Source organism: Mustelus asterias, chromosome 13 (genome assembly GCF_964213995.1).
Source record: "Mustelus asterias chromosome 13, sMusAst1.hap1.1, whole genome shotgun sequence".
NCBI lineage: Eukaryota > Metazoa > Chordata > Chondrichthyes > Carcharhiniformes > Triakidae > Mustelus > Mustelus asterias.
In genome coordinates this window covers 98,727,181-98,740,339 of record NC_135813.1, presented here as the reverse complement: position 1 = coordinate 98,740,339, position 13,159 = coordinate 98,727,181, and the positions used below count along the sequence as shown (strand labels likewise).

The 13,159-nt window shown below is 39.7% G+C and overlaps 1 protein-coding gene and 1 long non-coding RNA gene across 3 annotated transcripts in view; one reads left to right on the top strand and one right to left on the bottom strand.

The window, feature by feature from the left end:
• Nucleotides 1–13,159, top strand: part of LOC144502944 (uncharacterized) — a 30,858-nt gene that overhangs the window by 7,411 nt on the left and 10,288 nt on the right. The window contains exon 2 of the long non-coding RNA XR_013499402.1: nucleotides 5,500–5,558. This is a non-coding gene — a long non-coding RNA (uncharacterized LOC144502944). The remainder of the gene's footprint in view (nucleotides 1–5,499; nucleotides 5,559–13,159) is intronic.
• Nucleotides 1–13,159, bottom strand: part of grk3 (G protein-coupled receptor kinase 3) — a 247,284-nt gene that overhangs the window by 229,798 nt on the left and 4,327 nt on the right. For both annotated transcript variants that reach the window (XM_078227374.1, XM_078227373.1), the window contains exon 2: nucleotides 6,723–6,799. In XM_078227374.1, coding sequence (XP_078083500.1) covers nucleotides 6,723–6,786 — 64 coding nt within the window. In that variant the 5' untranslated portion in view covers nucleotides 6,787–6,799. The remainder of the gene's footprint in view (nucleotides 1–6,722; nucleotides 6,800–13,159) is intronic.

Sequence of the window (13,159 nt, the reverse complement as noted above, 5' to 3'; positions counted from 1 at the left end):
GTGACATCAGCCATTTTTAACCATGCTTCATACCGTCACCATCTTATACTGAGTTTTATTGATATACTACAGAAAATTGTCTTCCGTGCATGTCATACATTACCCAATAATTTACATTACACTAACACAAGTTACTGCACATCAGTCGATCCAGCTTCCTATATAAAGTAATGCTCAGTCTGTACAGCTCCAAGATCAATTTATGCAAACCTCATGTAATGCCTTATTCAATCCCTACATGCTGTACATGTAGTGCATTCAGCTCTTTATATATTACTTAGTCGATATAATGCACTTTTCAGCTCATCCTGCACCATGACACTGCTTAATACCTTGTAACTCAGCATTTGATTTGCATGATTTGCATGACTCTATGTATAATATGGTTCAGACTTTATGCCTGTCCCTCATCATAATACTATTCAGTGCAATTCCTTCTGTAAAGCCCACTGCCCATCCTGCACAATACACTGTTGTTGGATGGCTTTCCATTACGTATATATGTAATGCCATCTAGAGTAAAAAAGGATGATATAGTTTTGCTGGGTTAGTTCAGTGAATAGCACAACTATTTCCTGTCTGTCACACTTGAAAGTTTAAGAGGTGTAGGAAACCAGCCATTTGTACAGTTGGATTTTTTTTTAAAACAGGTAGCCTAGACTCCTGAGAATTTGAACGGTCCTCCAAAATTAATTGCTGAAAATACATTATAAAGCAGAATTTAATAGTTACAATCATCTGCAAAGCTGACACCTGAAGCCTCAATGGAACACAATTCCATATGCTCACGTGTATTCACATATTCAACAACTTTTAGATTTCCTAATTTTAGACTGTAAAATTTAAATTAGATTGCTGCAGTTGTCAGATGTTGAAATTGTCCGCCAACACGTTTTCAAATGAATCCTAAACATTGTTTGTTGCTGGCACTATTACCCATCTAATGTCTTACTTCAGACCTCTGATCTGCATCTGTTCTGTGGGTGTTGCTGAAAACCTGTTTTCAAATAGATTCATTAGCTTGTATTAAGCTGCATTTGTTCATCCTTCTCTCCCCAAAAACATCCACTTTGAAGATGGACTATGTTAAGATTGAACAGTAATTAGGTCCCTTGTCTAGTTTCAATTTATACCTTTATTAAACCAGCGTATAACTTGCAATTGTTTTTTCCAGTGGCAGCAGAATTGCAATCTATTGCAACAGAATCATTTCTAAGTACTTAACAAAAGAAAGTGAATTTAGCATTTTCCGTTAAATCAAAAAAGAAAGGCTAACAATGACATCATCAGGTGCAGACAAGTCAAGATAGGACCAAAAGAAGGGCTTTTCCTCTTAAAACATGCATCAGGAAATCCACTACGTAGTAAAATGATCTAAATAAAGAGAACAAAGAACTTTTAAAATGAAGCCAATGCAGCCATTGAGGTTTACTGGAACATACCATTGTGTTGGTGTGCAGTCTTGACTACAGATTCATACTGGATTTAACAAAATAGCTTTATCTGCACAAAAACAGGAGCAACTTTTCCCTATATATATATATGCACTGAACATTTTAACAGAAGAAATCATAATACTGAGGAGGCTTTAATGGTACACTGGACTTTGCAAAGAAAGAACAGCTAGTAAAGTAAACTCCATCAACAGCTGCATTACTTCCAAAATGCATTTAGCTCCTTAGCATCTCAGATTAGCTAATGGGCTACCTGCCTCATTTGCAAGTCTGAACTGTACTGTACTGTTCTTTGCCCCTGAAAATCAGGCAACATCAGATAAATTGTAACAACCAAATCATTGCACAACACGACAGGAGTGTGAATCAGGATTTCAAACTTGAAAAAAATATTTAGTAACCCGACTTAAAGCTGTAAGTAATTAGGAAAATCAAAATTCCTGCTCAGTGAATTGTAGAAGTGCTACAATATGTAGCAAGTAGAATGATTTTGCATCTTGCAATTGCTCAGGTTGCAGTCACCATTCCCGAGAGATACAATGCAAAATAGAATGCTCCATTTGGCAAATACACCTGAATTACTAACTAATGTACCTCAGCAAAAGTCTTTTTGTGAACTTTCAACATTCCCACGGAAATACTTCTTGCTATCACAGAGATTAGTCATTCTTCCTCTAGCCTTTCCTATCCTGTCCATCATATAACTGCCTGCAATAAAGCTTTGCAAACTATAAGCCAATTTCCAGCAGCAACGCAGCCAATTACTCTATTCTGTGCATTTCTCACTCAAAAGCATTGGATGATACAGGACCTATGCAACTACAACAGCTGCATTATTTATTGAGACCATTACTCATTGGTGCAAAAGGGTAGGAGGGGACTGTGGATCTAAAATTAATAAAACTTGTGCATCAGGACTCGCTTACAAAGATCTTTTCGTGTTTAGGAAGCTACCCAAGACCACGGGAGGAAGGGAGGGAGGGGGGAGGTGGATTCTCCGATCTCGCCACATCATTAGTACGCACCGGTCCCGGAGAATACTTTGAGCCTAAAAATCCAGTTCACACCTGGCGCTTAATAGTTTACGAGTCTCCAGCCTCTTCTTAATGGTGAGAACCAGATTGCGCAAGTCCAATTAGCGTAATTAAAGTAACATTTAAATATGCATAGTCCGTTCAAATCCCAATGCACGGAATTCGGGCGCAGCATGATAGCGGTGAGAAGCACCATTGGTCTCCACTAGTGGAGATCTGGTATGATGGTCACGCCAGCGGGCCCGGGGGCCACTGAAGCCCCAGGTGTCGGGCACACTGGCATTACCCAGCTGGCACACCTGCTGTGTCTGCAGTGGCCACTAGACAGCCCAATGGTGCCAGTTAGGCACCGCCAGTGTTCCAGGGCAGTGCTGAGTGGGTAGGGCCTGAGTGGGGACCATGACAGGGGGGGGGGGGGGTCGCGCAGGGTGGATCATGAAAGCCTGGGGGTCGGTCAGGGGGACCTATTGGGAGGACACTGATGCGAGCGAGCAGTGTCAGGGAGGGGGTGGGGAAACATGCCTCCGATGAGGGGGAGGAGTCCCAATATCCATGGGCCAAGGGAGCAGTCTCCCAGTGCACTCAGATTGGGGCCCGAGCACTCAGGAGTCAGGCTCATCAGCGTGTTTAGACCCCACCTCCCCAGTAGCAGCACGTAACTCCTCAACTCTCCAAAAAAGTGACTAAGTGGGAAGACTGCGATGCACAATGCACCTGAGAGACACTCCATTATTCTCACTGTTATGACAGTTCGAAATTTTTTGGATAATTCCACCCCCTATCTACAACTCCTATGTGATTTTTGTTTATTTTTCAAATTGTTTGCATTTCGAATACACATATTTAGCATCAATCACAGTATAGTTAACTTCAAATTAGCAGTGTGCTCCAAGCATAGAAAATTCCATTGGGCCAAACCCTTCCAATGTACTGTCCTGCAAAGAACCAACTTCTCATTCCACTATAGAGAATCTCAGAGGATGAAAACAAACCATCCACTCCCGTTATATAAAATGCAAGTGGATCAAACTACCTCTCATTCACTCAACAAATTTAATGTATTTAGTGCCTTTGACAAAGAAGAGAGTCCAAAGTTGTTTCACACAGATATAAAAAGGACACCTGGCAAAGGAGGATATACCTTGGTTATTTGGTCAAAGAATGGGTATTGAGAATGACTTGAGAGGAAAGACTGGTGAATAAAATCTAACACAAACCACTTCTCATTTATTCCCAGCATAAAAATTCCAACAATTTATTTACTAAACTCGGTGTAGAAATGCAATGAACCATTCCCCTTCTTATTGGTATTGTGTAAAATTCCAATGCATTTGAGCAGTTTCCTAAATTTTGGAGACGTTAATGAAGCAACTTTTACAGACAAGATTTGATATGAGGATCATGGATATCAAACTAGCCAAACACATTTTCAGCTCTTCAATCATATTTCATTCCCTAATGCAGCTTTTGTATATTAACACATGAAATGGCTGATAATATAGTCTTTTATCAAACACAAATTCAAGATCCAAGCCGCTACACTCTATACAATTACCATGTATAAAGATTTTCACTATAAAGATCTTAACTTTTTTGAGATGCATCTGGATGTTTCTAAGAAATAACACTATTTACTGCAGTTTACTCGAACAATATTCTTCAAATAGCTAAATGATGGCGTACACAAACTCCAAAATTAATAGCGTATCAGCTAACAAAGAAAAAAGGGATGATATCTTGTTAGTAACAGGATGAACCCATCACTGTGGCTTCTTGGCTGTCAAGACTTTAGAAACTTCAAATCAATGTCAAATTTCAGGAACAAGAAAATAATCAAAACAGCCAGTGGAATCCTGGCTTTCACAATTAGAGGACCAGAATACTAGGAGGAAACATTGTGTTGCAGCTATACAAAGTCCTAGTTAGACCACATCTGGAGTACTGTTAGCAGTTTGGATACCACACCTTGGAGAGGATATACTGGTCTTGGAGAGAGTACAGCATAGATTTACCAGAACTATACCCTGGATTACAGGGAGGGATTATACAAACTAGGGTTTTGACCCCTAGAGATTAGACAGTTAAGGACTGATTTGATCAAAATTGTCAAGATATTGGGGGGGGGGGGGGAACAGAAATAATAGAAATAAACTATTTCTGCTGGTTGTGGAGGACCAGAGACTAAGTCTAAACATCAGTACCAGACCTTTCAGGGATGAAATTAGGAAACACTTCTTTGGGTGGCATGGTGGCACAGTGATTAGCACTGCTGTCTCACAGTGCCAGGGACTTGGGTTCAATTTCGGCCTGTGTGGAGTTTGCACATTCTCCCTGGATCTGCGTGGGTTTTATCCGGCTGCTCCAGTTTCCTCCCACAGTCCAAAGATGTGCAGGTTAGCTGGATTGGCCATGGTAAATTGCCCCTTAGTGTCCAAAGGTGTGTAGGTTAGGTGTATTAGCCTTGGCAAATGTGTGGGGTTAGATAAGATGCTCTTTCGGAGAGTGGGTGCAGATTCAATGGCCTCCTTCTTCACTGTAGGGATTCTATGATTTTACACCCAAAGTGTGATAGAATTTTAGTACTCACTTCCGCAAAAGGGAATTAGTGCTAGATTATTAATTTTAAATCTGAGACGAATGGATTTTTGTTCACCAAAGTGGATTTAGAGCAAAGGTAAGAATATAGAGTTAGGTGACAGATCAGCTATGATCTGGCAGAACAGGCTCAAGGGGTTAAATGGCCTAGTCCTGTTCCTATATTCCCATATCAAAGAAGGCCTAGCATGTATATCTGAGGATTTACAATTAGGTAAGTGTTCTGTAATTTTACTTATTTTGCTTTTGAGAGAGCAGAAATTTCACAGATCAATTTGTCAGATGTCAGGTTTGTCTGGCAAAGTGATATGTTCCATTTGTTCTCAACAACTGCAGCACAGAATAAACTGTCTAAGTTCCCTATTGGAAGAACAGTCAAGAGAATAACCTATTTTTTCTAATGTTAACGTTTCCAGATCTATTGTTAACTTCTGTTGCTGCAGTACGCTCGGAGAAGAGGACATCGAAATATGAGGTAACCAAAGTGTCCACAAAATATTTAACTAAACTTCAATTCAATAAGCAGTACAGCTGTATTGCATTACAGTAATTGATATCATAAATATATCGACATTCACCTATAGCCCTGGAATTGCAGAAGTCTTTATTTTGCTCATTTTTGAGTAGAGAACTTAGTAATTTATTATGATTGTGCAAGAGGATGGTGATGCTTTGGTAGGACATTCATGACATTTAGCGATTTGTAGCAATGTTCAGGACTAAGTATGTGGTGACATCAGAAATGGAAACTGTCAGACTAAAAAGGCTGAAGGCAAACCCATCAGATTGGGGATGCAAAACCAGCAGGTTGGAGACACGATCTAGCATTCAGGAGGCAGCAAAACTGCAGCTTTCGGTGGGAAGGACAGGGATCATGAGGACGACAATGAAGATGCTTCTGACTGGTCCAATTAGGACCATTTCTTTCTCCAATTTCAATCCTAATGATGCACCTATTTCTTTATTAAACTTACTTGATTTTATCAGGGCTCCAGTGCATTGGTCAAGAAAGAGCCTTTTCAAAATGCTGTCTACTCTCACACTCTTTGACAACACTCAACATTTGAATGCAACACAATATTGTTATTTAGATATAGTGGGATTGTGCTCACATTTTGGTTAACTTGGTATGTCCTAATTCATTACAGCCTTACAACCAGGAAGGTCCCTGGTTCAATCCCTAGTCTCCTGAAGTATCTGAATATGGTCAGGTGACACTATAATTGGTATTTCTGAGGCTGGTGGTAAGAGTGAAAATAAACAAGGATGTCCATGTCTTGTCAATTACCTAGTGGCTCCTGCATGTGTGGGTCAGGCCCGAGGGTAATGCTCTGCATGGTTGCATTTTTTAAATTCTAAGTTATGCATGAAAACTGAATACCCGGTTGTGCACTTGATGGTTGCAGGCACATGCAGGAGCCACATCCCAGCACAAGTCACAACTTCAGGAGAGAAAAGAAGAAAAAAGATTTAAAAAATAAGAGAACTGATCAAGTGAACAAAATGTGATCTGGTTGAATTTCACGCACTCTTTTATAACATGTCTGCTGATGTATGATACTATTAAAAACAAAACTCAAAAATCAAATCCCTGCAGCAAGAAATCATTGCCATTGAAACGTGCAATTTTTTCACTCACCAATTTTCTGGTTGAAGATTTTCTGAAAAGTTAGTTCATCTCTTTCCTCCAGGTACTTTTGCATAACACTGCGTATGCTGAAAATTAAGAAAAATAAAATGTAAAAATCTCCCAGTTGTTTCATTAAAGTGCAATATGTTGACTCCCAACACATTGCATGAAATCCCATTAGTTTCACTACTAGCTGAGACATATGATTTCTTTAATTAGTTTCTGAAAGTCAAATGAGTAACAAATTATGGTTGAATGAGAAGAGAGAATGCTACACAGTTTGCCTTTCAATAATACAGAAATTGTCTTGATACATGGTACCTCCTTTAAAAAGGCTTAGTTTTGAAATGTTTAGTTTTTCATCTTTCTATTTTTCTTTGGTTGCTTTGAGACCTCAGTCCTACACAGCCAAGGTGGCAAAGAGCAAACCTAGTCTGTTAATACTGATACAGGCAGATCCTGTTTTTACGAAATGGGTTGGTGCTGAGTTCATTCTATAAAAAAGGACTTTGCTTAAAACTGGTACTGTGTAGTTCACCCTTAGATTATAGTAAAATACACAAAGATATTGGTAACAATATATTGAGATATTGGCGGCATGGTAGCACAGTGGTTAGCACTGCTGCTTCACAGCTCCAGGGACCTGGGTTCGATTCCCGGCTTGGGTCACTGTCTGTGTGGAGTTTGCACATTCTCCTCGTGTCTGCGTGGGTTTCCTCCGGGTGCTCCGGTTTCCTCCCACAGTCCAAAGATGTGCGGGTTAGGTTGATTGGCCACGCTAAAATTGCCCTTAGTGTCCTGAGATGCGTAGGTTAGAGGGATTAGTGGGTAAATATGTAGGGATATGGGGGTAGGGCCTGGGTGGGATTGTGGTCTGTGCAGACTCGATGGGCGAATGGCCTCTTTCTGTGCTGTAGGATTTCTATGATTCTATGAATATTGTAGGCCATGGGAAATAAATATGTTGATTATTGAACAGGGAGGCGTGCATTCAAATATTTTCATGTTTTTGAGGGGAGCAGCCAGCACCACAGCATGCGCCAGTTTGCAACCCAATCACTTCCATGCCATGAAACTAGCATTTCCGGCAAAATGGTACTACATAAAAATAGGATTTGCCTGTACCTGTATTGGCCATTTGTACAGCAGCTCCTCTTCCTCTCCCTGGGGAATTCTTTATTTTCACCCTCCATGCCAGAATGACTCTTCCTCTGGTTTTATTCTCCCCTAGCACTTAAATGACCACCCATCCCTTACTAACCATCACTGAGTGATTTTATCTTTGTTTCCTCCACTCAACAGAGTAGTATGGCTCAAGTCAAGGCATACAACCACAATCTCATGATTTACTGTGTAACTGTATTCTTCATAATTGAACACAGTTAGAGGGCATGGCCTTGAAAACTAAGTTTATCAATTATTTGTATAAAGTTCTGATAAACAAATTCATTCTCACCACTTACTTAGATTATACATCATTTGACTTAACCAGCTACAATGAAATCTTCACGAAGCAGACATCAGTAGACAATGACAGAGATAAAAACCCTAACGATTAAAGTGCTTTAGTTTTCTAATATTTTTTATTGACCACAAGAACAAAAAGTACATTATTGGTGACACTTGGAGGTCCTTATCACTTGTTTTGTTTTACTATATTGATCTCAATAAGCTGTGGGGAAATCTTACACCAATGTACAACATGTTATTATTAATTTATCCTTTCAAATTGAACCCACCACAACCACTTACAGTGGCAGATCTGTTACAGTGTGGCGATGCCGGCGTTGGACTGGGGTAAACACAGTAAGAGTTTTAACAACACCAGGTTAAAGTCCAACAGGTTTATTTGGTAGCAAATACCATTAGCTTTTGGAGCGCTGCTCCTTCGTCAGATGGAGTGGAACACCCATCTGACGAAGGAGCAGTGCTCCGAAAGCTAATGGTATTTGCTACCAAATGAACCTGTTGGACTTTAACCTGGTGTTGTTAAAACTCTTACTAGATCTGTTACAACCAGGGCTTTATTCTAGTGTTCAGCTTGCCATTGGTTACTAGTGCAAGGGTCTCATGCAACAAAAAACAAAGCCAAAATAAAATTCCTCATGGCTTTCTTGTCTCTGCAACTTCTTTCAATATTGCATCCTTATCGATAACTTCCATTGTGCCAACTCTTGTCTTTTGTGAGTGGTCCCTCACTTTGACCATTTTTCAGCCACCAGTGTTGTACTCTCTGGAAATTATTTTCTAAATCCCTCTACTTCTTAACTTCACTGTCCATTTTAAGAAACTTTCCAAAACTCTATTAACTCTCGAACCACAACACACCATCTTTTTCTGTACAGGTATTTAACTATTTTGTCTCTGGCCTCCAATGCAAAAGTACCTTGGCACATATTCTACATGGAACAATATATGCTGTAGCGTACTTTGAGTGAGAATTTCAGTCAATTTTCAAAAAGATTAATTTCACTTTACTGACAGTGCTTGCAGGGGTCAGTTCCATTGTTTTCTCAAGATCATTCCTTTCCCTTTATTTATTTTTTGTACTTTTCCAATTCAATCAAATCAAATCCAATTCAGTGTCTCAACAAGTTGAGACATTTCCGATCCAGGCTGACAAGACAGGGCATGCAACCCTCTACCCTGTCTTGGGCCTGATCTACATGAGCCAAGCTGATTGGAGTAGGCAGACGTCTCCGCCCCCCTCCAGGCTTGATCTCATTTGCATCTTAGCCAAAAGGCCGAGATACCGCTTTTAAAAATTGCTTCGTATGAAAATGAAGCTTAAATGCAACCCAATGGCCACTACCAAGTGCAGCATCACCAGACCACACTTGATGTTAGCCAAAAGGCCGAGAGGCAAGAAAACTTCAATGACCTAACAGCCCAACATGTTGTTGTGCAAACACTGATATGTTTATTGAGTCGACATCTATAGTTCCTGATCTCAACACTTTCAGAAGATAAGAGGCAGCAAGGCACTTCCCCTGGAGGAAGGGTCAAACCCATCCTCTTGAATGTTTCCTAATGGGTATACGCACACAGCATTATTGACATGGCCCTGATGGTGCCAATCCTAGTGGAACCATTGCAGTGCAGAACCCAAGATGAATAAGTCACTGAGCCCCGATGACATATACCCAAGAGTTTTGAAAAAGACCAGAGAAACAGAGGCTTTGTCCACAGTTTTCCATTCTTTAAATATGCATATTATGCCATTGAACTGGAGCAGAACCATTGCACATCTTTGTTCAAAAAGGGAAGGTAGAATAAAATGGACAACTATGGATCAGTTAGTCTAATATGTCAGTTGTGAGAAAACACTCAGAATCCATAATTCAAAATAAAATTACTAAATATTTAGAAATGCAAAGGTTAGTCAAGGACAGCCACAACAGACTTGTTAAAAGCAAGTCATGTTTGAAAATTTTGAGAGCTTTTGAAGAAGTATCTAATTAAATACAAATTGAATTCATAATGCATACAGTGTATAAATGTCTTCCTTTTTAACAAAAATCAGTCATATGCGAGAAGTGTAGCCACAAAGAAAGAAATTAAAGAATTGGTGCAAATAGGTATAGCTTGGATTAGGGAAGGGGTGGAAGTTCTGTACTGATTAGCCTATTTTTATTATTGGTATACAAAGATGATTTGACTGGAGTATGAGCAGCCTTACCTTAAAATTATTTCAAAAAAACAGAAATAGGGATTTTGACAAACAAGAGCTGTAAAAGACTTCAGTAAAAGACAGATAGTGGCTGATGCAATTTAGTGAAAATATATCTGAGGTAATAACTAGAAGAACTGAAACAATGAATGGGAGTACATATTCAATGCAAACATGCTGAAGGGCACAGATCAATAGGGAAACCCAAAGATGTAAATATATAGTGCTCTGAACACGCAAGTGCAAAAACATAAAGCCATCAAAAATCCAACTTGGACTTTATAAACAGCACCAGAGTGAGAAAATGTATACATTTATATAAAATATTGGTCAGGTCACAGTTAAAATAATGTATACAGCTTTAATGGCCCCATTTTAGAACTATCATTAAAACCATTAAGGTCATACAACAGATTCACTAGAATGAGGTCCGGAGCCATAATTAGGAAAATATTTAACATTTGTGGTATTATTTCCACAAATGCAAAGAAAGCAAAAATAAGATTTAGTAGTGAAGATGAAGGATTTTGTTAGAGGAAATAGGGAAGAAATATTTCCTCTGGCTGGGCTGGAGTTAGTGACAAGATGCTATCAATTTAAAATTGTTTGCAAGATAGTGAGAGAGATTTAGAGAAATTTGTCAGAGTTCACAAAGTTTTGTTGCAAGGAACGCTTAAGGCAGAGACCATTACACTGAAAATTGAATGAATATTTATAGCAACAGAAAATGCGGGGCTATGTGAAGGGAGCAAAATAGTGATAGACCAATCAGAAATCTAACCCCAATGAGCCAACACAGACTGTTGGGCCAAATAGCCTTCTTCTGTACTGTAAGCTTCTGTGGCTCTATGTGTGGGAGGTGCACGACGAAGCTGGGAAGGAATTTTGTTCTTACTGCATTATTACAAAGGTATTGGTTTTCCCTTACTGGCAGGTTCCTGTTATTGTACAGTCACAATCAAGGAGTGTAATGACCCCATGTTTGAATTCCCTCCAATCAAAATTCCAACTCTGCCACAGTAACAAAACAGCTCTTACCAAAGTCACATATTATATTGTATACCATTGTAACAACAGTAAGTTATCCACCTTCATCTTTCCCAAGCTATCTGAAGCCTTTGACACAGCTGACCACAGCATCCTCCTCCAACCTCCTTCCACCATGGACCAGCTTGGTTGGACTTCTCTTGTTTGTGTAAACTGTGAAGTTGACAACCGAATATACTAAACTTTTTTTGTTTTTTAATTCAATTTTCTCACCTCTCCCTTTCCACGTTACTAGTTGTCCTCCAAGTTATTAATAGTTAAGCATCAACAGTGACTATTATTTGGCTAAAGAGGTGGGGTGTGAGTCATCTCAACCATGCCCAAGCTTAGATTCATCACATGACACATGAACTTTTCCCCTCCCTTACTCTAGGACATTGATGCCACTTTAGCATCCTTAACATTCTCCAGACAACTCAGCATAGACCAACAATGAAATTGGAACCTTTTCTGGTTTGTAATTGCATTTACCTAACAAAACACTGAGCTATTGAGGAACTCAATAATTACTTACATTTAAAAAAATTCAGTGGGAAGTGCCTTAAGCCAACTGCCCAACATCTTGGGAACAGGCGATGGAATTTAGAAAGCTAGCGGAAGCAGCAAATTAATATTAAAGAAATGTTCCAGAAACTTGAGATATTGGTGTGATGTACTTGTAGACACAGTGTAGAAAAACATGTTTCTGTATTAAGCCTCATGGTGAACAATAATTCCTAGCTAAAAACAGAATTGGGCAATTTTCAACAGCATTTTAAAATATTGATTTCAAACTATATATATATTTGCACACATGAAGACTATTTTTGTGGGGGATTTTGTGCTCACCCATGTCAGGGTTAATCATGCTCGGTAATTAAAGATTTTCCACCCTGTGTACTCAGTTTTAACATCAAGCACTTCCAAGTCAGGTTCATTTCATACAAATGAAAAATAAAACTGCCTCTCACCTGTGGTAGATCCAGAGTCAAAATGCTTCTGCAATTCGCTGTCAAGCACCTTGAATTCAAGTACAACTCAGCTAAATGCAGAATAATGCTTCATCTAAACTGCCTCCTTCTATGAGGTGGAGATGCCGGCGTTGGACTGGGGTAAACACAGTAAGAAGTTTAACAACACCAGGTTAAAGTCCAACAGGTTTATTTGGTAGCAAAAGCCACACAAGCTTTCAGAGCTCCAAGCCCCTTCTTCAGGTGGGTGGGAATTCTGTTCACAAACAGGGCATATAAAGACAGAGACTCAACGGCGCAGAGTCGCTGAGCAGAAACTGATAGCCAAGTTCCGCACACATGAGGACGGCCTCAACCGGGATATTGGGTTCATGTCACACTATCTGTAACCCCCACAGTTGCCTGGACCTGCCGAGTTTCACTGGCTGTCTTGGTCTGGAGACAATACACATCTTTTTAGCCTGTCATGATGCTCTCTCCACTCACATTGTTTTGTTTCTTAAAGACTTGATTAGAATCATAGAATCCCTACAGTACAGAAGGAGGCCAATCGGCCCATCGAGTCTGTGCCGACCACAATCCCACCCAGGGATTAGCTGTAAGTATTCGCATTCCAACCATTATTCATGTAAATTGAGTCTCTGTATTTATATGCCCTGTTTGTGAACAGAATTCCCACTCACCTGAAGAAGGGGCTTGAAGCTCCGAAAGCTTGTGTGGCTTTTGCTACCAAATAAACCTGTTGGACTTTAACCTGGTGTTGTTAAACTTCTTACTCC